The following is a 25784-nucleotide window of genomic DNA, read 5'->3' as shown; positions in this document are numbered from 1 at the left end:
CCTCTTCCTTAACCTTCCTCTTTCCTCCTTTTGCCCCCTTCAACTAATCCAGAATACGGCTGCAAGACTTATCCTAGGCCTCAAACCCAGGGACCGCATTTCTCCAGCCCTGAGGACTCTCTACTGGTTCCCAGTGACTGCAAGGATGAAATTAAAAAACCTCTGCATCATTCACAAGGCTGTCTGGGGCCTGGGACCTCTCTATATCCAGGTTTCCATCCCTACATACCACCCAGGCAGAACCCTTCGATCCTCTGGCTCCAACTATCTGCAGGTGAAATGCCTCTCCAAGCAGAGAGAGGGAGATAGATCTCTTTCGTCGGCTGGCGCCTCTCTGGAACAACCTCCCTCTCCCTATCAGACCTGTGCCACATCTTCTTAAGTTCCGGAAACTTCTCAAGACCTTCCTTTTCTCCTCTGCTTTCCAGTTCCCCTCCCTTGCTAAGCTTTCCATCTGCTGCTGCGACTGGGGCCTGGTCCCTTCTTAATCATACAGGAATCAGACCACCCCTCTCCCCACCATTCCCTCCCATTATCCTTTGCCAGCATTTGCCCTTGGGCTCCCTTTCCTGGACTATCTGTACCCAGTTGGCCTGCCCACTGCACTTTACCTCTCCACTCCCATGGCACTTGCCGCCCTTGCACATACAGCACATGCCCCCCTCTTGTTGTCCCCCCACTATTGCACTTCTCCCTCTACCGGACCCCTTTCACACTTATCCCCAGGCACTTGCGCGATAGGATTGTCACAAGGCCAATATATATATATAACGTCTCCTTCTATTGTTGCTGTTTTTCGTATGATATTCCATGTTCCCCTTCCCCAATCTTGTCTTGTGGCGCCTGGAAACATGTGTGTATAGGCGCCATACAAATGACCAATAACATAAATCAATAAAACAAAAATCAGCACATCAAAGTCACTGAAGACATTTACTAACAAATTAAACACTGAATGACAAATAAAAGACCACACGTTCCTTGGGGCAATAGCACTGGTGCATGGAGGCACTTAGAGGAAGGCAACTATTCCAAATGCCCTGTGCACACAACATCACCATCACTCATCTCATCTCGCAGGAGAATCTGGATACCCCAAGCATCTGGAAGATGAAACCTGTATGGCAGCCCACGAAACAAAGGCAAACAACCTACAACTCAGTTTGCATCTACACCGGTAGTAGACTACACCACTGCAATTGAGAGTGCATTTAGAGAGCTGAAGAACTGGTCCTTCACAGGACTGGGTGTAGACTTCCATGTATATAGAGGTACTGTGCTGAATATTCCACACTCTTTCTATGAGCCACAATATGCCCGTGCTAGACCATCGCGCTGGGTGGGAGGCGGTGATTGTGCACCTGACTGCAAGAGGCAGATGGAGAAGGCGGTCCATAACTTCTTCCACGTATGTCATGTTCAGCAGCTGCAGGGCACTGCTAATGCCAGGTGCCTGTGATTCCTTCTGGCCTTGCACAGTATCAGTGCTCTAAATGTGCTGCTAAAGCTTTCTATCCATGTACCCCTGTGGGAGCTAGAGCTCTTGTGGCAGCACACTGCTTCAGAGCAGGATGGGTACTGCTTGCACTCGATGCCCAAGTGCCAATGCACGGGCAGATTTCTGACCGCTCCTGGGCAACACGACTGCTGTAGAATACCTGAAAACCTGCAACCCCAGGTCAGGCACACTTACTACAACCACAGGCCATTCTAGAGTAGCAGGGACCCTACCACTGCGTGACGCCAGTGCTCCCAGTGTCTGGCGAGGCTCCCGCTGTTTCACACCGCTGTAGAGCACAGATGGCACACTTAGAGCTCTGGAACTTGCCCCTCTGATCCAGGCTGCCATTCACTGAACTCTACTGCGGAACACCGCGCTACTGATGGCCAATCACTTTACCCATGCAACCTCGTGTTGCCCTGCCACCTAGCAACGGCAGGATGTGGACAGGGGGCACCGTTAATACCGTGTACATTTGAAAGCAGTTGTGAGACAGGGCGCTTGCACTCTCACACTTTTGTAGTGCAGGCAGGGACACTTAAGACAGACACTATGTTAACAACCCATATGGGAGCCTGCCAGCCATTTTCCCTGCATCCTGCCCTGACCCCCTGGATAAGCCACAGACATTGCTAACAATATGAACCCATGCTTGCATTCATCCGTCTCTCATCTTTTTCCCAGCAGTCCTTTCTGACTGTACTATATAATAGTCTGGTAACAATCATCGACAGGCACAAATAAATGATCTCTATGTATCTATATCTCACTATATATTTATAGATTTAGGCCTGTTTAACCCCAAAAAAACAGACCTTTTCCTATTTGACCAAATGTTTTGTTATTGTTTTTTTGTTCAAAATTGTGGAAGAAGGCCCACACACCACCCCAACTTCACCCCACCTTAACCTATTCCCTTACCCCACATATATATTTATTTTATTTTTACGGAAATTCAACACAAAAATCCCAAAAATACGATCAAATAGAAAAGGTCAGTTTGACCCCGCTATCATGTATGCTAATACCTATGTATAGCATGAGAAATTCGGAAACTTGCACAACAACGTTCACCCAACCCTTCATTCAAGTGAGGGAGCCCATTTATTTTAGAGTACTCATAAGAAGCAAATCGCGCGAGCTGCAGTTTTTCAGAGGCCTCTGTTGTCACTCAGGTACAGACATCTGTTCCACCGCTGCGCACCTTGCGCCCCATGCCAAGCCCCCATCAATCATGTCACCCGTGTAGTACCTCGAGGAGGAAGTAGGGCCTTCATCCCGGGCTGAGATATGATGAAGCATTAGCACACACCCCAATGGCTCTGCGAAGCGTGAGGGGAGAATGCTGGCCTCCTTCAGAATTGGCAGCCCATATGTTCATGGTTCTCCGAGCGTGGCACCCCTCACAGCTCTGTGCATCCCCGGCCTTATGAACGACGTGGTCTGTCTGCCTGGGTCTGACTGGAGCGTATTGTACTCCAAGCACTAGTCCTCCCGTGCATCTGGGTGTCTGAGTCTACATGGCGTCCCCAAGGAGGGTTTACAGCCTTCCCCCATCACAGCTACAGATGTTCTTTGTGTGAAGGGTGAGAGTAGTGTCCCTTGTCGTCCACACGTCCTCTCCGATGGGCTTTGGAAGTATAAAACAAGCAAAAGCGGTTCCAAGTAGAAAAGGGCAATTACTACAAGGAGAGTCAAACTCCGTGTTTTTTTTTTTTTTTTTTTAAAGAAATTTGTATGGCTATTTCAGTTCCAAAGAATAACAGAGTATTTTATGATGCTATCGGAATAAGCCAGGGTAGTGGTCCTTTGTTTGTTTCTATGTCTTCTTGCAACGTGTTTCCTGCGGCTTGGAGTCTTTACCACCGCCTGATTGCACTCGTCTTCCATGCTAGAAATGTGTTAAAAAGGTACATCTTTTATTTTTATTGGAGATGGATTCCACACAAATCCACCCCACTGATCCATGCAAAACCCTAAATCCTCCAGGTCTGTTAATTCTGCCCTCGGTCTCGGCCTGCGCTCAACTGCCACCGCCCCTTCCCCTCACCTCAGTTTAAAATCTACAGTCCCTGGCCTCGTGCATTACCAGCGGCAGCCCCGTCAAACGCCACGTCACTTACTCACTTGCTTTCACCGCGGAGAGTAGAAAGAACTGTGCGCACTTGATTTCAACTTCGACTTGCAGGGCCAGATTATCAAAGATTTGCACATGTGCAAAAGAAGTGGAGCAAATTAATTTAGCACCAATGATGCTGCTCTCATAATAGAGAATGGAGCAAACAGATTTGGCTCCAATCGTTATTATTTAAAAAACAATATTCACTGGGGGGAAATTGTTTATTTGCTATGTTTACTGCTTTAAATGCAAAGAAATGTAGTAGACACCTTGTGTTGTATGCTATGCAGCAAATATAGTGCAAACAACTGCCAGGGGCCAGATTATCAAAGATATGCACTGGTGCTAAAAAGTGAGCAAATAATTTGATAATGCAAAATGGAGCAAACAGATTTGGTCACGCTCCATATTATCTCAAAATGTTATTACTAGGGCAAACATTAATCAGGCTGTTTTTGCGCTATATCTGGTGCAAAGCATACAATATAAGGTGTCTACTGCGTGTATTTTCATGTTACGCAGCAAACGTAGCAAGTAAAACCGCCTGCTCCGATTTCTCAGAGTGGAAACATTTTTAGAAAATAACGATTGGGGCTAAACCTGTTTGCTCCTTTCTCTATTATCAGAGCAGTAAAACTGGTGCTAAATTCATGTGCTCCACTTTTTTGCACCAGTGCAATTCTTTGATAATATGGACCCTGATTACTGTTTGCCCCAGTGCAAACGTTTTTAGAACATATGGACAGTGACACAATCTGTTTGCTCCATTTTGCACTATCAAAGGATTTGCTCATTTTTAGCACCAGTGCAAGTGTTAGATAATCTGGCCCGAGATGGGCATATTAGATCACAGCTATTTTTATCACGCACATGCGCAGCAGCATTTCCTGTACGCGCTTTCTGCAAAGCGCTCATTTCAAAGCATTGTCTCCACCTGAAACCTATTTTTTTCGAAGGGTTTGGGAATGGGTAACTTCTCTTAGTTGATGTAGACGGTTTTCATTTAAGAGGCAAACTGGGGACAGCTGTCTATATGTAGATAGGACATTAGCCCCTGTAAGAAATCGTCAAATAAATTAAATTATATCTACCACGCTGGGATTTAAGAACTTGCATGGGATTTGGCTAAATGCACACAAAACCATCAGAAGTCCACCGGTTCAGCAGATAGCAACAACAGGTGCCAGGAAATACAAATCATCGGGTGTCATTGTCATGTAATGCTTCCACCAGAGTGGTGACATGTCAGCGGTTCCTCAGAGTATTGTAGGATTTTGTTCAGCTTTAGTCACGTACATTGATCGATAAACACCCAATGGCAAAATCAGTGGTGGTTAAGTTTCAAGATAGACATGGGTCGTTGGATCCCACCATCACTCTATTTTAGCACACTGTGAATATTGGCGTGTTGTCTTGAGGAACGCCATGGCTTTCACCCGCGCTGTGGGAGGCTGGCATGGCCGGTAACGTCCTGTCATTCCAAGCCGAGGTCGCGGGGCCATACCTGGCCATGTCCACCCCCCACAGCATGTGTGGAAGCCATTTACACCTCAGGGTTTATCCGGGGTGCAAATGGTTAATTTGTTTCCTCAGGAGATTGGCTGCACAAGTGACACCAATCTCCTGAGAAGAAAAATAAAAAGATGCCAACCGCTCCTGTGGCTGCCATTGCTATGGTGGTGGCCGGGTGTGGGAAGAGCCCCAGGACCGGATCACAAAACTCAGGTCCAACAGGTAAGTGGGGAGGCAATTGAGAGGTTGGGGAAAGGGTATGGTTTGTGTTGGGGACATGGGGGGTTAGGGAGTCAACAGGGAGAGGCTCCCTGTTGCCTCCCCTCATTCAAAATAAAAAGAGATGGCACCACCTGGGGAAGAGCCTCAGGTGGCTGGAAACAGTGGGTACAGAATGCATATGCTCGCCAGCTGTTCTAGCCACCTGATTGGCTGAGCACCCTTCCTCGGTTGTGAATGTACATTATCTAAAATGAGAGCATCTGCATATGGATAATTGATGAAGGTGGACAATATCATACTGGACTTAATGAAGAGTGTGACCATCAGCACCTTCCTTTAAGGAATGCTACACACGTAGGAGCAAATTGTTCATGAACACCAAATCAAACACACACTTACTTCCCAGCCATAGCTGTCTTCTTTTATTGAGGTCCTTTGCAAAGTGGTGTAAGGTCCAAGCCGTTCTCCCACTTCAATCTTCTTTTTGGCCCAGATTCCCAGCCCAGCCCCGAGGATAGAGGACTCTCGGAGTTCAAAGCCAGCTGGGATTGGAATGTCATCGGGAATGTAGACAGGAGCTTCGTAAGGGGAGCCCTCCTTAGGCGTGAAGTCCTCGCTGGTGGGAAATGGGGACCCGGGCCCAACAGGAATGGGGGACATGATGCTTTCCTCTGTTTCATCCTCTGCACTTTCACCAGCTAGGACATCCGGATCAGCTTCATACATGTTATTTACAGTTTCATTGTCACCTAGAGAAATGAAAATAATCCAGGTAAAGTTACGCTCTTAATAATGCACATATCATTGTGTTGGTAAAACAATAGACTACAATGTGTGGTGGATAGGAGATTAAGTTATGGATAGACTTCTTTAAATAACCACTATAACACTTTGGTGATTGTATATTGAATTGAGTGTCTCCAAGATAATTTTGCTCACTAGTAGCCCTTTGCATAAGAGTATAGTTACAGTAAGTCATTCAATTGAGGGTTTTAGCATTAGTGGGGACATACATTAATGGGCATTAATAAAGAGAACTGCATTGAAGTTCCGCAATCCTAATGATCTGCAGGCAAATGACCGTGTTTGAGATGGACAGAGGTGGCTAGTGAGGACACTGGTATTGTTGGGTACTGGTACTTCAGATCTGGCATACCACTGGTTTCCAAAGGTACTGTCATTACTATTGAGTATTTGTCCTTCTACGTACAGACATTGACAGACAATTCCCAATGCCAGCTGAGAAGCACTGGTGCCCTTTGTCATTTGGGTAATGACACTCCTCGCTATTGGATGATCTGGCATCAAGGGTACTTTTAGTTATGGAAAATTGGCATATTGTATTGAGGGGTGTTTGCTATGATAGCTCCCAGTCAATTTGGCTTAAAATATAGCACTTACCCTGGCACTCAATGGAATGTTAGCACTCATAGCCAGGCTTGTAACTGGCCTATAAGGTCATAGGACAATGCCCGAACCAAAAACACAAAATGGTGCTGTGAATAGATTTTTTGGTCAAAATGGGTCAGTTTGATAAGTTACTTCACCATGCGGCTAGTAGTTCTGACAAGTGTTACTGAATACATATTCTTCAAAATGTACAATTTGCATCAAATTTTATCAAAAACCTCCCCCTTCAGAACTACTACTACTGAAACAGTCTGTCACAAAAGGAATGAATTGCGATTTGCAACTGTGCACCACGTTTACATTGGTGACTGAGAACATTTGATGCCCCATTCGGACCCTGCTCGTAGCAACCGAGAACACTAGGAATAAGGGATTGTGACCAATAAGAGCCAGGAGTACTGCACTTGCACGTTCCCGGCACTGATGGTTGCTGTGAATATTGGCACTCTGTGGCGCTGTGACTACCGCTCATTATAACAAGTATATTATGATTAAAAAGATCATATCCGGCAGAAGCAAGCGACTGTGCCAATGATTGTTTATTATGTGGTCTTTCTTGGGCTATATCCTGTAGTTGAGTTGACAGTCAGGATTCGGAAGTCCTATGTTTGCTCTGTTTGTTCCTCAGCATCTAAGACCTTGGGGGTGCTTTCTGAGATCATTGCATTTCACTCCCCGGACTCTGTCACAGGCTTGAAAATGACTCCAGTTTTTGAAGGTTGTGCCCCATTTTCATGTAATCAAGGCTTTGTTGGACTTACGGCACAAAGCGATGCACAGGCAAATTCTACAATGTGTAACTTCTGATGCAGGTAGCAGTTCTGCACATGGTCCGCCATGCTGGATGTCCTCAAAGCGCAGATATTGTGCTGCTTACATAGAGATCTTGCACGCTTTGCAACGTGTTCTTTAAGAATCACTGGTAGCTGGGTAGGTCGAGGGTTTGCAGACAAAGTGTTACTGCAACCTGAAGCTCACCAGCTTGAATTTCTTGAGGCGGGGTAAAGCAACCTTTGGTTTGGCCGATGCTTGGGACTACAACTCCCATCATCCATAGCTAGAATAGCAACCATAGGAGATGTAATCCAAAACATCTAGAGATCTGTAGGTTGCAGAATCATACATATAGATTTGATATGTTACAGAGTTGAACACTTTTTTTTAAAAAACACATCTTTCATAATAGTTGTTAAATAATACACTAAGAACAAGCTAATTCGGCCCCAGGTGAAATGCCGACGTGAACCCCCTGTTCCCATGCACTATGGCCAGGCGGTATGTTTCAGGGCCAAAATCACATCCTCAGTGCCCATCTTGTCGAAGTGTCCTAGGCAGCCATCAAGATACTACAGTCCTTTTCACTGAACTACTGAACTCTATCTAATCTGGTGCATCAAAATTGAGAGCTAGGGTAATTGATGTTCTGCAGCACTGTGCACATATTCATTGGAATGTGTGGAAAAATGTAGCATCTCCGAATGTGGCGTTAAGGACCCATTCCAGGCGCTAGAACAGGTGTAAACGGACTGGCTGCTCAAGTTAAAAGCCGGAGCGCAGCGTGTGCTTTTAAAGAGGGACCTGGGATGTTAACACCCGTTCCAACCCCTGGAACGAGTGCTTAACGACATTGGCACCCCTGGTTACCAAAGCGGTAACCCGGGGTGCTAAAAGATTAAAAAAAGAAGAATTTAATTCATTGAACCGGACGTGTGAGGCATCCCGTTCAATGTATAAAATGCTTTTCTAAGATGGCCGCCATGGAAAGGGACGGTGTGGCTCTTCGGAGCCCCTCTTCCCTTTCCATGACGGCCGGAGAACCGGGGAAGCAGTTTCGGCAGTGGCCTGCGCCGCCACAACAGTTAGAGAAGTGGGGGTGGGAAAACATTTTTAAAAAAGAAGGGACCAGGTGTGGGGAAGAGGTTGCGGCGTGGGAAGCTGGCCGTCAGGTGGTATGGAACATGGGCTTGCACCGGTGGTTCAAGCCTGGCACCCCCCGCAAGGCTGCTAATTGCAGTTATTACTCTGATCTGGGTTGTCTGGGCAGTTGCACAAAGTGTTCTCCTTTAAAATATATATATTTAAACATAGCCTCGAGAGATTCTCAGATAGAACCACCAAAAGAATTTTTCTTTTTACAATGTTGTGAATTAGCAAATAATGTACAATAACAGTCCCCCGTTACGAGTGATCGAAGAAGGACAACCAAACTAGGGAGGCATCGAAGAAACTACCGAATATTCTTCTAGGATTTAGGGGCGAGGCAAGGGCAGTGCTTTAATTGGGTTAATACATCGAGGGGGACTTTAGTATGCTGCAGTGCACATTTTTGGGGGTGGGACATAAAAAAGTACTGGCGCATCCTCAAATCCAAAACACATTAAGGGATGTCAGACCTACATAGTTAAGAGTGACCTAACAGATCCAATAGAGTTTACATATGTGCAATGAAAGGGAGTAAATTCTTAAATGTGCGTAAAAATATTGACCAAAATAAATATATTCAAAATAGGTCACTGCACCACGTAATCCCATAAATCCTTTGAAATAAATCCATGATGTGTACCTACTAATGTACACCATTGAAATGACAATACTTTAGTATAATGGGTCTGGTTCACAGAAGGTTTTCCTATGGGATTGTGCCTTTAAAAGCTTATGTGAATCAGGCCCTATGTGTTGCCATAATGAAACCTGCTTGAAAGCAACCCAATTCATTGAGCCTGGTCCACAGAGGTGTTTTCTAATGGTACAATCCCATTGGAAAACCTTCTGTGAATGAGGACCAAAGTGTATTTAACTGATGTTGGAATTATCAACATGACTGATAGTGACATCTACTGGCAAAGAATTGTCACTCAGTTTTTTATTTACATTACAGCAAAGAAGAGATCCCAGCAAGGAAGCGATCTGGTTGGGAAAGTCAGTTTGGAGAGCCCTGGCTCAAGGTAAATATTTGGAGACTGCCAGGGCTGTGTACTGGCTAGCCCCTGCCCACTTAAAGACCTGCGGGTCAGCGTAATGAAAAAAATGCTCCACTCTACGTATTTGGTCATTCTCAGTGACTACATGAGCTGGCATAGCTAGCTTAAGGATCACAGCAGAACATATCAGTCACATGATAATCTACCGTATGCTGTAGTGCCACACATCCTGTGTTGGTGAACAAAGGCTGTGAGACAAGCATCAGCTATGTATGTCCATGTAGGGAGAGCAGTACACCTTCTACATGGAACTAGAAGAGTTGGGTGAGGTGACCACATATGTGTAGCATGTCATTTGTAGCAACGGTCCACATGGGAGTTTATGACCCTAGAAGCAGGAACAGGGTGGTTCATTGAAGGGGGAGAAGCCCCCCCCCCCACCCCATCCAAAACCAAGCAGCAATCTTGTAGTTTGAGGTATTCCAATGGCAGGCCATTATCAAAGGTACATGAAATGAATATAACGTAAGTGAAGCAGGAGACAGGCAGCTGTTGACAAACAGTGGTGATGTTATGTCTGGAAAATATCAGGGGCTACGTTAATGTCGGGCATGTCAGGACTCGGGGCTGACTAGCCTTTTGGGTGTATCCCCTGAGCTTCTATCCGTGGCTACAACCAAACCACCCGGGGCTATAACCCCTCTAGCCCCCCCTAATAACACCTCTGGTGACAAACTCAGTTAGAACAGCATATTAGCTTATCATGAAGTAGATACAAACACAAATCAGTGTTCAGGTCTCAAGAAGAGAAATCCATGGGTGCAGTCATGAAAAGAATATATTTTCAAAACTACTGGATCCGCAGATGTTGGTATACATGGGGCCTTGTTATGAGTTTTGCGTTAACAGTAAAATTAGGCACTATTTTGAAAACTGCATGGTGGATTTACCCTACATGGGGCCTCATTACGACCCAGGCGGTAAGTTACCGCCTGGGCCGTGACTTTACCACCATGGCGTAAACTATGTTTACACCATGGTGGTAGGCGGACTTACCGCCCCATTCCAACCTTGGCGGGGCGGTAAATCCCCATTTTCCCATTTTCCCTTCCCCATTCCCATTTTGCCCCATAGGGCATGATGGGAGTGGGGAAGGCGTTAATTACGCCACCGTAAATTACGGTGGCCTAATTAACTCCATGGTCCCTTAGCGCCATGGATTTTAACACCTGCTAAAAGCAGGTGTTAAGTCCGCCATGGCGCTAAGGGACCTCGTACTCAGGCGGTAAGGGTCGGCGCTGTTTACGCCGCCGTAAAACCCTTACCGCCTGAGTTGTAATGAGGCCCATGGTCATTTGTAAAGCCTTCTTTGGAGAGAAAATAACTTGCTAAAGTGTTGGAATAGCGGCTGAAAATCAGTGTAGACCTTATATGTTATCTACACTCTAAAGATGGAAGTCCATTTATTTTGTGTGCTCGCAGATAGATTTTTTCTCAGCAAGTGCTGACCACTAAGGCGCCTTACCAAAGAAAGCCCTCTTAATTGACCACAGCACATAGATAGTGCATAATGCACTTCAACCATCAAGCAAAGTGGCAGAACACCTTGCAGTACATGCATGTCGTGTTTGGGTATGTCACAGTTGCAATGGATAGTTGTTCTGTACAATGTTGACAAGGGCTGAGAAGCAGCGGGCAGGTGACATGCACCACTCTACACAACCCCAAATAATGAAATAATACCCATTAATGTCATTTAGTTACGGTAAAGGACCACATAGCCCAAAGTCGACCTGCATAAGCAGACATTACAACTATTCTGAACCTAAAAAGACCCTGTTGACCTCTATTAACAGGACAAGGTACCTGCAGCCCAGGCTGACAAGGGGAGTCAATGCTGGATTATGCAGAAGAACTCCCAGAAGAACCCAAATTCAGGCCAAGTGGATTCCAAACCCCATGCCACCATCACATTGCCACAAAGCTACTAGCAGGCATCAAGAACCTTCGCGCTGCCTGTTCATTCCTGCTCCCAGCAGGACCACAGACCAAAAGAGTCCCTCCTTTATGACTATCCATGGTTCCTCACAGACTTCCTGTCTCTAGAACTATGCTGTGTCTTGCCAGAAGAGTGCATGAACTCCTACTCCTTTGAGCATCATATGAACACACTTAAGCAGTGCAGGAAGGTCTCACTTGTGCTTCTGGACAACCTGCGCATACAGGCCTTGGGTTGGACAGTTGCCTTCCTAGAGTGTTGCCCTGAGGTGAGTATCTCCCGCATTAGATTACAACCTTGCCTCTAATGTAATTCTCTTCAACTGCATTATAGAGGCACAGTTACCGTTTCACTACATACAGGTGTAACACTCATTCTCACGTCTCCATCCGAGACCAATCTAGTATGGCTTGGGGTGGGTGATATTGCTTTTGTCCAACGTTCTTTTTGTGTCCGCGAGCACTTATTTAGCAAAAGACCACTTGCTGCCACTGTGTCTTCCGTCACTGGACGCCGCTTTACCAGAACCTTCTCCTGCTATGAGCAGGCTGGAATGCACTATGATTATCTGATGACTAGCCCCCATCATTTCTGGTAACTCTTGCGCGTCTATCCATGCAATCACGTAGCCACAGCACCACTTAATGTAATACCACCACCACACTAGATTTGGCCTCCACGAAAGTTACTGCTGGCCTATTGGCCTATAAGGGAAGCCCATGTCCCTGGTTTTGATTACACTTTTTTTCTGATAAAAAAATAAATATAGATCATTATCAATCACCCTTATGTTTTCATTTCCCGTAATATCGTCAGTAAAGATTGTACGTTTTTTGGAATCACTGGCTTTTCCCACTCTTCCCCATTACTGCTCTTCCAGGCCTGCTTTCCTTTACAGCCCGCAGACCACTGTCTGTATATCACCCTGGACGGGGCCAGAATGTGCAACAATCATAACAGATAACATAACATATCCATGCATTTTATTTATTTATTTATTTATTTTAGCATTTGTATCGCGCAAAAAGCCCGCAGGCATCTAGGTGCTTTTTTCTTAGGAAAGTTGGTTACAGAAGCTGCTAGCAGTGGTGAACGGTTTCAGAGGTTACATTATATACTCGCCACAGTTTACAGACATTGGTGAGGTTACAGACATTGTTTGTATGGGTCACAGTGTATACCATTGTAAACACACAGTCTGCATGTTCCATTGTTGCACATCACAATTGAGCCCAGAGAGGTAAAGCCATAGGGGAGCCAAAATCTCCCAAATGCATTACTTAACCAGCAGCAGAAAATTATAATAATAACTTGTCGTCGTATTGCACCCTTTCATGTCAGTAAACAACAGAAATGTTGAAGGCAAATTGCTGCTCCTCCCGAGCATAAGGATATAGCTCTTTGCCATTAGTTAAATAATAGATAGGAGCCTATCAGAGTCCTTGGCCATCCGCCTTGCGCAAGAGGCATCCTATAGGTTCCCATGTGTGGCTACAGCCTGCATTGTCGTTTAGCATTCCCCAGAATGCAAGCCTGTTTTGTTGGAACAGTGGTGGAGGAATATTTTCTTGTGGGGTGCGAGTGGCCCTTGAGGAGCCATAACCAGCATTATAAATGATTCAGGGCCACTCATAACTGTTGAATATTTCTAGTGGAGGGGCCTAAATATCTCATCAAATTAGCATGAGCAACTGAGCATAGCAAGGACTTTCGGCCAAGAATATGTTTGAAATATGGGTTTCCAGGGTAAATCCCTTTCATGAAGCTGCACTAACAATATATGCAATCATTGTCACTGTAAATCACTTCCATGAATATGCACAAGCTACATATGTTAGCATTGTCAATGAAATTATGTAACTGTGCAGACAAGCAATGCCAGTATAGTAGATGAACATCACTATGCAGATGTTGCATTACCAATATGTGCAGGCAATCCTCCTGTAATTATCTTTCATTATGCTGGCTCCTCAATATATGCCTGCATTGCCAGGGTAAATCCCTTTCAATGAACTGCGCCTAAAATATTATGAGCATTGTCACACTATTTAAAAAGGCATGCTCTCATGCACCTGCACACAAACTCAACGAGGTGCACGCGCGCGCGTATGCGCTCACACACACACACACACACTCTCTTTCTCTCTCTCTCTCTCTCTCTCTCTCTCTCTCTCTCTCTCTCTCTTAAATAAACACATGCATACAGCATTACATCATTTTGGAAATACTCATACACACATGCACAGACTTTTACACTTCATTTCACATGTGCCATGATCTGCTTTAGGCATTGCGTTCATGTCATTTCCACATGTAAGAGGATTCAATTCAGCACTACAGCTAAGTTAACGCCTAGTCTAGAATACTGAATGAAAACCCTTATTGATATATCTTTATGTCCAGTTCATGCGTTCTGGATGACTACCCCTATATAACACCCCTCTCTTGGAATCCCCCTGACCCCACTGAGCCAAGAAGTAGTTCTGTTTTGCAAGTTTAAAAGGTTTATTTGATAATTGAAAATATATATATATCACACTTTATAATAAATTAATAATTGACTAGCACACTTAATCTGATATGATAAAGATTAACAACGGAGAATCTGGCACTAACACGCTTCTCTATAGTCAATAAGGAGTTGACATGAAATGGATAAGGTAGCACACTGGTAAATAGGTACAGAAGTATAATGTGGTAGAGAATGCTTTATAAGGTTCAAGGAAATGCAAGGTTGAATGAATGAAATGCAGTATAGAAAACAACTTGATATGATTTCAGCAAAACAATGTAATCACTTTTCTCAGGCAATCCCCTCCCCCCCTTGATGCAAGGCAAGGAAATGGAAGGAAAACACACAGTTCTCAGAAATGCAATCAATTGTAATTCAGTTCACCCCAGCAAGCTTACAGAAAACAGATAGGAGTTTTGAAAACACAGGCCCAAATGCTTTTATATGTGCTAGCAATGGATGAGAAATATGCTGGAAATGCTTTTAATTCCCTTTCAGAGGTTCAGGGTGAGTGGTATCTAGTTAATATTAGCTCAGGCTCACTCTTGCAATGATTCAGGGATAGTTAGCAGGTTAAACGAATTTCTGGCAAATGGAAGGCAAGCAGCAGCAGTTTTTACATGTGAAGAAATTTTCAAATCGCGGCAAAATTCGCGGATGCGCCGAGCGCTATTACAGCGGAACCACAATGACTATCTCTATCGTTTTGGGGTCCTAGGAAAGCCTAGGATCTCAGCTTCAAAATGAAAGTTACTGCAAGTCTCTAGCACAAACGGTTGCGGAGATATGAGCGATTTTGTGAAGGTCATTTTTCAGATTTGAAATTTTAAAGTTCAAAAAGACAAGTGCAGCTTGCAACTAGGAAATGACAAGTGACAGCTTTACAAATGACAGGTGACAGTTAGGAGACAGTTCTACTTAGATTAAATAGATTGAATTATATTATTTTAACTAGGAGATTGGATCTGCACAGTTTTCTAGGTACTCACACTATATTCTTGAGTGAAATGGGCCTCGCCATGGATCTGGTCAGGTTTTAAACTCGCCTCTGGTCTCTGCACTTCACAGTGATCTGGGTCAGCTCTCTCTGGTTCTCTGGTCTGGGTCTCTAGTTCTGGATAGATTGAAGTCTCTAGGTTGGCTCTCTGGAGGTTTGATGGAGGTAAAGTATGGATTTTTCCGGCAGAGCGTCCCGCTGCAGATGGAATTGAAGGTCCCTATCTGTCCTGTCTGTCTGCTTTTATGTGTTTAGAATGTGGGTGTGTTCTAGCATCACTGACCCTACCTCTCTCTCAGCTTCTAATTGGTCAAACTTCCATTTCTTATTTGATTGGGGAATGAACTGTGAGTCAGAGGGATGTCATTTTATGGCTTGCAGATAGGACACTCCTCTGTCAGATTGCACACATTCTATATTTGATAATAAAAGACATATTTCACAGTTACACAGTTGCTTGAAATACATATACATGGTGTGGCTGAATTTAGCCATGTCTCTGTCCAAATCTGCTGTTTCTAAGAGCTTGCATTCAGAAATGGCACATAATTGACTTTTTAACTGATTTTTCAATTTCTGACATTGACCCAACTTTACATACATGTGTGCAGGGAGTATGGACATTAACTGATGAAGTTTCAGATTTTTAACATGCATACATTTAGAGTAATATCCACTTTTCCGCTAAAACCCCCCTGAACACGCCACCGGGTCGAAAAACCTCTTAAAATGTGGGCAGAAAAATCACAAGAATTATGGTATCATTTATAAAATTTTCACATGTCTGCTCTATGAGTTATTCATCTTTTTAGAGTTATGTTCTGGCTCCAAAGGGGTGTGGTTTCCTCTCAGCACAAGGTAGAAATACTGGTTTATCCAGTTCTGCCAAGCCAGCTTGCTCTCACAGGCAGTGCTCCTCCCAGCTTCTGCCAAGAGGAATCTACATTTTACGACTGCTGTAATAAAACCTTTGCCTGAGTCAGGAGAGGCTCATTGTTCAAGAGGAAGCCATTTATGATCCTCTCAATAAACCCTCTGCCTGGGTGAAGGGAGTTGCATTGTTCACTCTCCTGCAGAGCACAGGTAATTCAATTATCAGATAGATGGCATATCCTTAGTGTGAGCAGCAAAAGGGCAGCTAGGCCTGGGAACACAGCTGTGACTCAAGTTTCACTCCTGATGGGGGTAGTTGCCAGGCAAATTGGAATCTCTTTAAGCTGTCATTTCTGTTCCCCAGTTTCTGCATTCAAATAAAACTAAACATTTTCACATATGCAGCTAGAAGGCTGATTCTAAGTTTAAAACTATGACATTTAAACAGTTACAAAGGCATGTGACACCAAACATAGGTCACTCATTTAATCTAAACATTTTCGATTTTAGTGTCTTTAAATCCAGTGCAACTTAAACTGCTGACTCCATAGCAGTTTTGTTATAAGCATTGTTTTGGGCTCTTCATTTCCCAGATTTTGTAGGCACACAACACTCCATTCTACCAAATGTCTGCTGGTGTCCAGTGAGTTTTTAGATGTGTTGCAATGTTTAAAATAGACAGTTTGAGCCTGCCTTCAGAGAAACACAGGGTGGTTTTAAACTGCCGGCTTTTGGATAGTGGTGAGTACTGGTACTGCACCCATTTTTGGGATTTAAGAAAATGAATTCCCAACAATTCTAGGTTGCATTTGGCAATCAGCATTGCCATTCCCAATGGTTTCAGACTACTGTGCGGGTAGTCCAATGGTGATTTTAAAGCGCTTTGAAGCTAACCGGCGCTACTGTTTTTCCTTTGGCAACCCATTTCCCTCATGGCAACCCGGCCTTTCATTCTCGCACTGGTGGGTGGCAAGTGAGGCAACCATTTCGGTGTGAGCGCAAACTGCGCAGCTTTCCTGGATTTCGGCGCACGTGTGGGTTTTCCGCCATCTTGAATTTTCTAAGCCCACAGCACCAAATGTTGTGGCATGATAGCTTAAACGTGGGTCAGGACACCCAACAAGCCCCCCCACGCGACTGCACTTTGAATTTGAGTCGATGGGGAGTCGCGTGCCCAAGGGTTTTGACCCACGCACCGGTCTGTCCGCATAATCTTCTTCCTCTTCTGTAGATGGCATAGTTCAGCATCTTCTTCTCCATCCGGTACTGATCGATCGGTTCTCCTCGCCGGTCCTGATGGGAATATTGGGCGGTACACTGGGCCCATTGGATCTTCGTTCCCGGTCTCCGTATCATGCTACTTGGCCCGTCTTCAGGTTTTCTTTCTCCTAGGACGACAAAGGAAGAGCGGCAATACCTACTCATAGACTTTTTTCCACCACTGTTGAGATAGTGGGGCAGCATATGCATTTCATCATAACGAAACATTACATTCTTATTTTGAAAAAAAAACAGTATAACTAAGAGACAGTTTCATGCAAATCACAATATTTTAGAGACTAGATGTGGTATGTTTTATGGTTGGAACTGAATTAGTCTGAGACAGTACCCGCTAGGATTCCAGAGGATTCCTCCAGTTGTTGCAGAGTGTGCCTGGGATGGCAACATTTCAACTGGTTTATGTGGACCCACTTGTCTTCCCCCGCTGCCAAAGGACCTTTGGGGATGTGGATTTTGTAGGCCACAGGGGAGATCTTGTCGATGATCTCAAAGGGTCCCTTCCATGTAGGCAAAAATGTGCGCTGCTTGGCCTGGTTCCTTTGGAAGTTGTATAGATAGACCCGGTCCCCCACCTGATATTCCTTCCTGGAAGTTTTCAGGTCATAGTGGGTCTTCATGCTATCAGCTGATCTTTCTAGATTCCGCTGAGCATAAGCAAAAGCATGTTGGAGGTGTTTCCTTAAATTCTCCACATACTCATGAGTAGTGGAGGCATTTATCAGTGTCTGCTCTTGGGTCCTGTAGAGCAAATGCTGAGGAAGCACCATCTTGCGCCCAGTCATCAACTCAAATGGTGACATTTTGGTTGCAGATGAAGGGGTAGATCTGATAGCCATTAGGACCAGAGGTAATCGGATATCCCAACTTGGCCCAGAATCTGCCACAAACTTCTTTAATATGCTCACAATGGTTCGGTTATATCTCTCTACTGCCCCAGAAGAAGCTGGCCGATAAGCAATATGCAACTTCCTTTTGACCCCCAGTATCTCCCACATCTTTGTCATTACTTCACTGGTGAAGTGGCTACCTCTGTCTGACTCAATCCTTTGAGGTAGACCAAAACGGGAAAAGATGTGGTTAATCATCAAGGCAGCTGCAGTTTCTGCCTTGCAATTTGGGGCTGGGAGACATTCCACCCACTTGGTAAACAAGCATGTCACAGTCAACATGTACTTATTCCCCCTAGCCGAGCGAATCACAGGGCCTACAAAGTCGATTTGTAAATCTGACCATGGCAGTGTCATTCCCCTCTTTTGGAGAGGCGCGCGGTGCGTGAGGGATGATGGCTGAAATTGTGCACACACAAGACACCCCTTCAAGTATTGGTCGAGGTCTTGCCCCATGTGTGGCCAGTATGCAACCTCTCTTAAGATTTCCAATGTTGTGTGAAACCCCCTGTGACCGGCAGTGGCCGCATCATGGGCGTGACTTAACATCAGGCTTCGGAATGAGGTAGGAACCACCCACTGATCGTGGCCAGCTTTGGATTTCCTTACCAACAAACCGTCTTGGATCCGGAACATTTTTGGACACTTCATCAACACTCTTAGGTCCTCTTTCCCAATGTAATCAGTATCCGTCAGGGGAAAGTTCTCAGGGTCCTCAAGGTGCTGGTAAAATTTACCAATAATTGGATCCCCCTTCTGAGCGGTAATCAAATCAGCATCAGGGGTCTCCTTACTCCATTGTGCAATTGAAAGGTCGTTGTGAGCATTTGTCTGGGACCTAGTGATGGCAGTGACCTGGATTTCCCCCAACAGGGACTCAATCTCAATTAGATCCCCTTGGATGGCCCCGGTTTTGGCCAGCTGATCAGCTAAGTCATTTCCAGTTTTGTCTGGTCCCTCTACTTTGGAATGACCCTTGATCTTTTTCCAGTAGATGGTCATCCCATTCGATGTGACCAGATCATCAATGTTTTGGATCAACTTCCCATGTTTCAAGGGTTTGTTGTTAGCACATAACATGCCTCTGGTTTTCCAATTAACCAGGTGCTCCACGAAACCCGTTCCGTACATAATCCGAATCTGTGATTATGACCAGTTCGTGCAGTTGATGCTGGACAGCAGTGAGGATGGCCTGATGCACAGCCATCAATTCTGCCACCTGACTACTTCGGGGACCAATTTTGTATCCAGCGGAGGGTTCTGGGGACTCATTCACCCATGCATTCCCTACGCCAGCCACCAGTTCTTTCTCCCCGTCGTTGTCAACATGGTAAGAGCATCCATCCACATAGACAGTGGGCATTCCCTCACACTTGTCTTCTTCAAAGACTTTGTGTGGGGAATTAAGGTATGCCTCCATGTTGTCCTTTATTTTTAGACTTTCGTCCTCGAGACAGTTTTCTCTGGCACAATCATGCAAGTCAGCCAGACCTTGCGCGAGGGGACTCTTCTTGTTTTGGCCATATCTGACCTCCACAGGAAAGCCTTGCATTGACAGAATCCAGGAAGTAATCCGGGAATTACTCACATTTCCGGCCCGGATTCTGTCACTTTGGAGGTATTGCAGAGGCTGGTGTGGAGTCTCCACTATGATGTGTTCCCCCTGGATAAACGGGCGGTAATTCTTCAATGCCCACACCGTTGCCAGGAGTTTTGCTCGCATAGGAGATTACTTTATTGACCTTGTCATGCTTTTGATATAATACTGCCGTCAAGCACGTATTAGAGAACCCTGTCTCCAGGAAGAACTCCTTGTTTCTGACCGGGTAAGCTAGGCAAGGCGCTTGTGAGAGGCTTCTTTTGAGTTGTTTTACTGCCTCGGCTTGTTCTGGACCCCATTCCCACTTGACCCCCCCCTTCAGGAGATGAATCAGGGGTCTGGTGATCTCTGCGTAGCCCTCAATGAACTTTCTGCTGTAATTAGTCAGTCCAATGAGGCTCCTTAGTTCCCGCAGAGTTGTGGGGTCTTTCAGTTTCTGAAGTGCTTCCACTTTCTTTTCCTGGGGACAAAGACCCTGAGGAGTAATCTCATGCCCCAAGAAGTTAACACGGGTTTTACACCACTGTGCTTTCTGAAAGGAAAGTTTTGCTCCGGCGGCCCTCAACTGTGTCAGAACATAACGGATCTCCGCTATGTGTTCCTCAACAGTTGAGCTTTTGATGAGGACATCATCTACATAAGCCAGGTTACCCCTTGCACCCAAGTCGGGCATGGCCTTGTGTAGAAAAATATTGAATTCATTGCCAGAGTTGAGGTATCCGAAGGGAGTCCGGGTCCATGTGTACTGCTGGCCCCCCAAAGGTAAAAGCCAGCTTGTATTGGTCCTCCCTACTGACAGGCACAGTCCAGTATCCATTGGTCAGGTCTATTGCAGTGAATACCTGTGACCCCTGGATCTGGGCCAGCCCTTGGTCAATGTAGGGCAGAGGCCATCGGGAAGTATGGACCCGTTTGTTGAGCTCCCTGAGGTCGGCGCAGAGTCTCCACTGGCCGTTTGGCTTCAATATCCCCAGCACCGGATTATTGAAGGTGCTGTGGACTGGACGGATTATTCCCCGGGACTCAAGGTTCTTAATTATTTCAGTAAGGGACTCCATTGATGCGAGAGGCAAGCGATATTGCTTCACAAACACAGGAGTCATGCCAGGGTCCGTGGGGATTGTGGTTGTGTGGATGTCAGTGCGACCACAGTCATATGAGTCTACCGCAAAGAGATCTTGGAAATCCAAGAAAACTTGTTTCAACTTTTGCTTTTGTTCCAGAGTCACACAGGCATCAGCTAGGTCGACTCTCTCTTCCACCATCTGCCTGAAGCCTGGAAAGACTTCTGGTTTGGCTATTTCAGCGGCCTCCTCCAGCTGGGTGGAGAAGTCCCTGGTCAGAGTGCTGATTTGGACCGGAGGCTTCAGGTGGGCAAGGCAGCCTTCATGAACCTGGAAAATCACCTCATCCCTCCTGAATTCACAAGTCACATCTTCCTTACCATAAGGGCAGGAAGTGTACACCAGGAAGTTCCCCCCATGCCGGGTAAAAATCCTGTCTGGTGTTGTATTGTCCTCACTGTCACTGTCAAAACAGTCCTTGGGGATTGGTCCTAACAGTTCATTTCTAAGATCAATGGAGAAATGTCGGTCATCGACCGCCATTCCAATAATGGTGCCTGCGGCTAGAGTAATACTCTTTAAGTCGCTGTTATCCACCTCTATTGGAATGGTGTCATGTTCTATGTTGACTAATGGAGTTGGGTTTACCCCCAACCCTTGCTGTTGGAGAGAAGCATTTAGATGTATGTAAGCATCAGGGTTTTTCAACTCTTGTCCTCTTTTAACTTTCACTTCCAGGGAGAATTGTCGGGTCCTTTCTGGGATGGTGACTTCCTCTTTAATCTGAATTTCAACTGCATAAGGTAGCAATTGAGCTGACCTAAATGCTTTTTCTGGATCATCAAAGCCCATGGGATTATCCGCTAATCGGGACCAAGCTTTGATGTTTATTAGGTCCAAACTAATGGCAAAGCGATTGAGAATGTCACTGCCTAAGTAAAAGGCGGCAGGGACGTCTCGCACGACCCAACAATTATGGACAATGCTCTTGTTGCCAATGGAGATTTTGAGCATACACCTGCTTGGCAGGAGATGTTTGGAATTAGGTGCTTCCAGGTCCATTTCCCATTTGTCTATCAGTTTGAAGGTGGGAATGGCTGGATCTTTTGGGAGTTGGCGAAACATGGCTTCGCTGATGAAGCTCTTACCGTTGTTCACACACACTCGAGCGAGAACAGAGTCCTTCCCATCATTTAACTGAACAGGGATGAACAACTGCTCTCCAATTTGCTGAATATCAGCCAGGCTCTGAGCTGATTTCACATCTTTCTGGACTATTGGAGTGGGAGTTTCTGATTGTGGATTAGTATAGAATTTCAGAGTGTTTCCTTCCAGCGTGGAATACCACCTTAAACTGGAAGGAAGGTTGATTTTCAGAAATAGAGAGGACCCCCCATCACTAGTCTGTTGTCCTGCTGCTATTACTGTCACGTCTGGAATCTGGTTGTTCTGGAAGTGAAATTCTACTTGGTCAGATTTTTGTTCAACCATGTGGCATGTGCCGTTTAAACTAACATGGTTGACACTCTGTTTTAATTTTATTGGTCGGCTAGTCTGGGTCCAGAGGACCTTGTTTACACAATCTATTAGGGGTGACAACCTTCTCAGGAGGTCATTCCCTAGTAAACAAGGGGTGCCCTCTGGGGTCACAACTATGACCGGGTGTTTCAACTTATGTCGCCCAATTTTAATGTCCAAGTCTGCAGTCCCCTCAACGGGAATTTCCTTCCCGTCAAAGTTCTGTAGTTGTCCCGGAAGAGAGGTGAGAGGAATTTTGTTAATTCTCTCCCCTTCCTGCATTCAGTTCGTCAAAGGCCCTTCTGGACAGAAGGGTAGCTTGAGATCCAGTGTCCACCAGTGCCGAGATTGTACCCTGCCCCTGTACTTGTACCGGGGCATAATATCTTCCCTCCTTCTCCTCAAGGGGGCACAGGTAATGTACATTTTTGGACAACTGGTGGGCTAACTTTCTGGTTTTGGACATTGCTAGCGAAGAGATTTGGGCAGAATTCTGTGGAGAGTCTTGGGAATCTGAAAGAAAAATTTGGCAACTGGAGATCAGAGCCATTGTGGGTTCCCCTGATTCCAGTTCTGGGCCGCCCCCCCCTTTTTGGAGGCAGCCCCCAGTATGGGTTTGAACCAGGGGATTTTCTTGCTGTTGGTTCTGGGATGAGATGGTGGGCGGCGGTAGCTCAGTCTCCACATCTCCCCAGTCTGGATTTGCATCCCTAGGGACCCATTTTTCTTTGGGAGGAGTTCCCCCCTCTCTGAAGGAGAAGATCCTTTTCCCAGGATCCTCTGAGGATCCCTCTCCCTCAAACTGGAAGATCTGAACCTCCTCCTCAAACTGAGTCTGTTTGGGTCTTTTGTTTCTCCTACCCCCCCTCTGCTCCTTAGGAGGCAGACTTTCAGGGGCAAGAGATTTTGTTTCCGGTTCCTGGGTTTCCAGGGGCTGTTTACAAGTGAGGAAGGAAGCTTCCTCCAAGGCTTTACACCCCCCTTCCCTTTGTGCCTCCTCCCTGGGAACCGGTGAGTTATCGGGGTGCTGCCCCCGTCATTGTTCTGGAGCACCAGGTCCAGAGTTGGGTGCGTTCTGCGCCGGCATGCTGATATGAGGGTTCTGCTGCGCCCTCAGTATATGACTCATATCCCGCGCCATGTTTTGAACCTGGCGCTCTAACTGGGAAACCCGCTCAGGCTGATACGGGGCCCTGTTTTCTCCCCTGGGCTGATCCCGGGAAGGGTAGCTGTCCCTCCTCTGGTAATACCCCGGGTTGGGAAGATTTGGGTACCCCTCCACCCTTGGCCTCCCCTCTCCCAGATTCAGTGGTCTGGGCTCAGGGAATTGGGGAAAGAAGGATGGATGGTTTTGGGGCTGAAAGTCGGGTGGATATCTGGGGAAAAAGTTCTGCCCAGGGTTTGGTAAATTTCTGCCCTCCTGTGGGAAGTTTGGAGGGAAGTTCCCTGGGTTAGGTGCTTGGCTGGATCCCCCCCCTTGGGCTGGAGGAGTCCACACATAACCCAGGATGGGTCGATTTCCCTTGTAACGGGGACTTACATAATCAGGAGAGCGAGGGACCCCATTTGTGGGGCTGCCTCCTTGGCTCCCTGTCTGTGACTGGCCCGAGGACCTTCTGGGCCTAGCATTATTAGGTGCAGGTAGGTTTTTAGTCCCCCCCATCTCCAAATCTAAAACGGGGGTGACCTTTACCTCTGCCACCTTGGCAGCAGCAGGGGTGCTGTTGGCTTTGGGGTTTTTCTGGGCATTACTTTTGCTATCTATCGGTTTCTGCACCTCATAGATCCGGGTAGCCTGTTCAATGACCCAGTCTAAAGATCTTTTCTCGTGAAAATCCCTCACGAGCTGGGTCATGATGTATTTGGGCAAGGCATGGAAAAACGTATTTATGAACTCTCTACTATCTGTGCGCACCCTTCTTGTGGTCTGTGCAAAAGCACGCTTTAACTCCTGCACAAATTCTTGTGGGGCCTGATCCTCCCCACATTGCAAATTGTAGGCTGCCTTGCGAGCCTCTTGAGGATTTCTGTAAACAGAAAAATGTTTCAGGATGGCCGCCTTATAGGTGGACCATCTTAAATGATTTTGGTCCTCCAGCCCCGCAAAGAAACTGGAGTATTCCGGGGAGAAGGTCCACTTTACATATTGAATACAGCTTTGGCTGTCCTTCATATGGAAAGTCTCCATCATTTGCTCAAACAGCTCTAAGTGCTCCCAAACAGAATACTTAGCGTTCTTATGGTAAGGCGTGATGACGCTCCTGATCGCCTTAATCTGCTTTAAAGGGTCCTTAAGCAAGGCCCTTTTTGTCTTATTGGCCCTTTTGGTCCGGGTAACCCTGGTCCAATCGTCCTCGGACTCGGAGGCACTGCTCCCAGAGGTTCCCGTCTGTTCTTCCAGGTTTTCCCGGATTCTGCGAGCCTGGGAATGGCTGGCAGAATGTGGGGACCTGGTCTCCTGTGTCCTGCGCAGTTCAGAGGAGTCTTCAGATTCCTCCTTGCTGCCAGGATTTGATGGGTACCCCCTCCACTGACCTAACTGGGCAGAGGTTTTCAGGATGCCCTTAATGGGCCTACTCTCCTGGGGTTCCCCATTGAACTGTACTGTACTTGGGTGCCCATACCCGGATGCCCACCCCTCCATTCCTGAGTGGTACTGCCTATGAGCCCCATACTCTTAGCTGGATAGTAATCTGCCATCCCTGCGGCCCTGTGCTCATGTGCACCAGGGGACATGGGGGTGGTAGAGTCCAGGGACTGGGGGAGATGAAGGCCCCTGGTGTTAGGGCTCCTGCGGTTATGGTCAGGAGTCTCTCTTTCCCAGCGGACCTCATCTCTATCCGCCCCTGCTCCCTGTTGCAATGCAAGAGCCTGCATTTGTGCTTTCAGTTCCTCTGTTAAGGCCTTACTCGACTCTATCAGTTTCTCCTGCATCGCTACCTGTTGCTGGAGCCTCTCATTGTGCTGGCAGAGAGCCTCATTTTCCCTCTGTACTTCCTGGTTGGTCCTGGAGAACTGGGCCAGTCTTTGCTGCAGGAGGGTTACCTCCTGGGCAATGTCCCTATTGGCCTGCTCCTTTCTTGCCAAAGCCTCTTCCACCCTCCTGGTGTGCTCTAACAAGTTCTGATTTTCTTTTTGGAGGTCACCCAGCCCCTGGAGGGACAGGTGATTTTCTTCCATTTTCCTTTTTAAATGGCAGACCTCCTGGCCTATGGCGTCTCTTTCCTGACTAAGAGCCTGCATTTGTGCCGCCAGGTCGTCCCTCTGCCTTTGGAAGGCACCAGCATTCTGGCGCTCCTGATCAAACTCTGCCTGGGTATCCAGGTCTTTCAGAATTAGTTTGTTGCTCTCTGCCTTCACTCTATCTA

The 25784-nt window shown here is 46.3% G+C and overlaps 1 protein-coding gene across 5 annotated transcripts in view; it reads right to left on the bottom strand.

Moving 5' to 3' along the window:
• The window catches only part of PRDM16 (PR/SET domain 16), a 1279606-nt gene that overhangs the window by 826864 nt on the left and 426958 nt on the right, over positions 1-25784 (bottom strand). For all 5 annotated transcript variants that reach the window (XM_069610219.1, XM_069610223.1, XM_069610220.1 and 2 more), the window contains exon 2: positions 5754-6103. In XM_069610219.1, the coding sequence (XP_069466320.1) occupies positions 5754-6103 (350 nt within the window). The remainder of the gene's footprint in view (positions 1-5753; positions 6104-25784) is intronic.

The sequence above is a fragment of the Ambystoma mexicanum genome, chromosome 8 (genome assembly GCF_040938575.1).
Source record: "Ambystoma mexicanum isolate Mex_15411 chromosome 8, UKY_AmexF1_1, whole genome shotgun sequence".
In the NCBI taxonomy this organism is placed as follows: Eukaryota; Metazoa; Chordata; class Amphibia; order Caudata; family Ambystomatidae; genus Ambystoma; species Ambystoma mexicanum.
The sequence above is the reverse complement of the archived record's forward strand: the minus strand, read 5'-3'. Positions and strand labels throughout refer to the sequence as shown.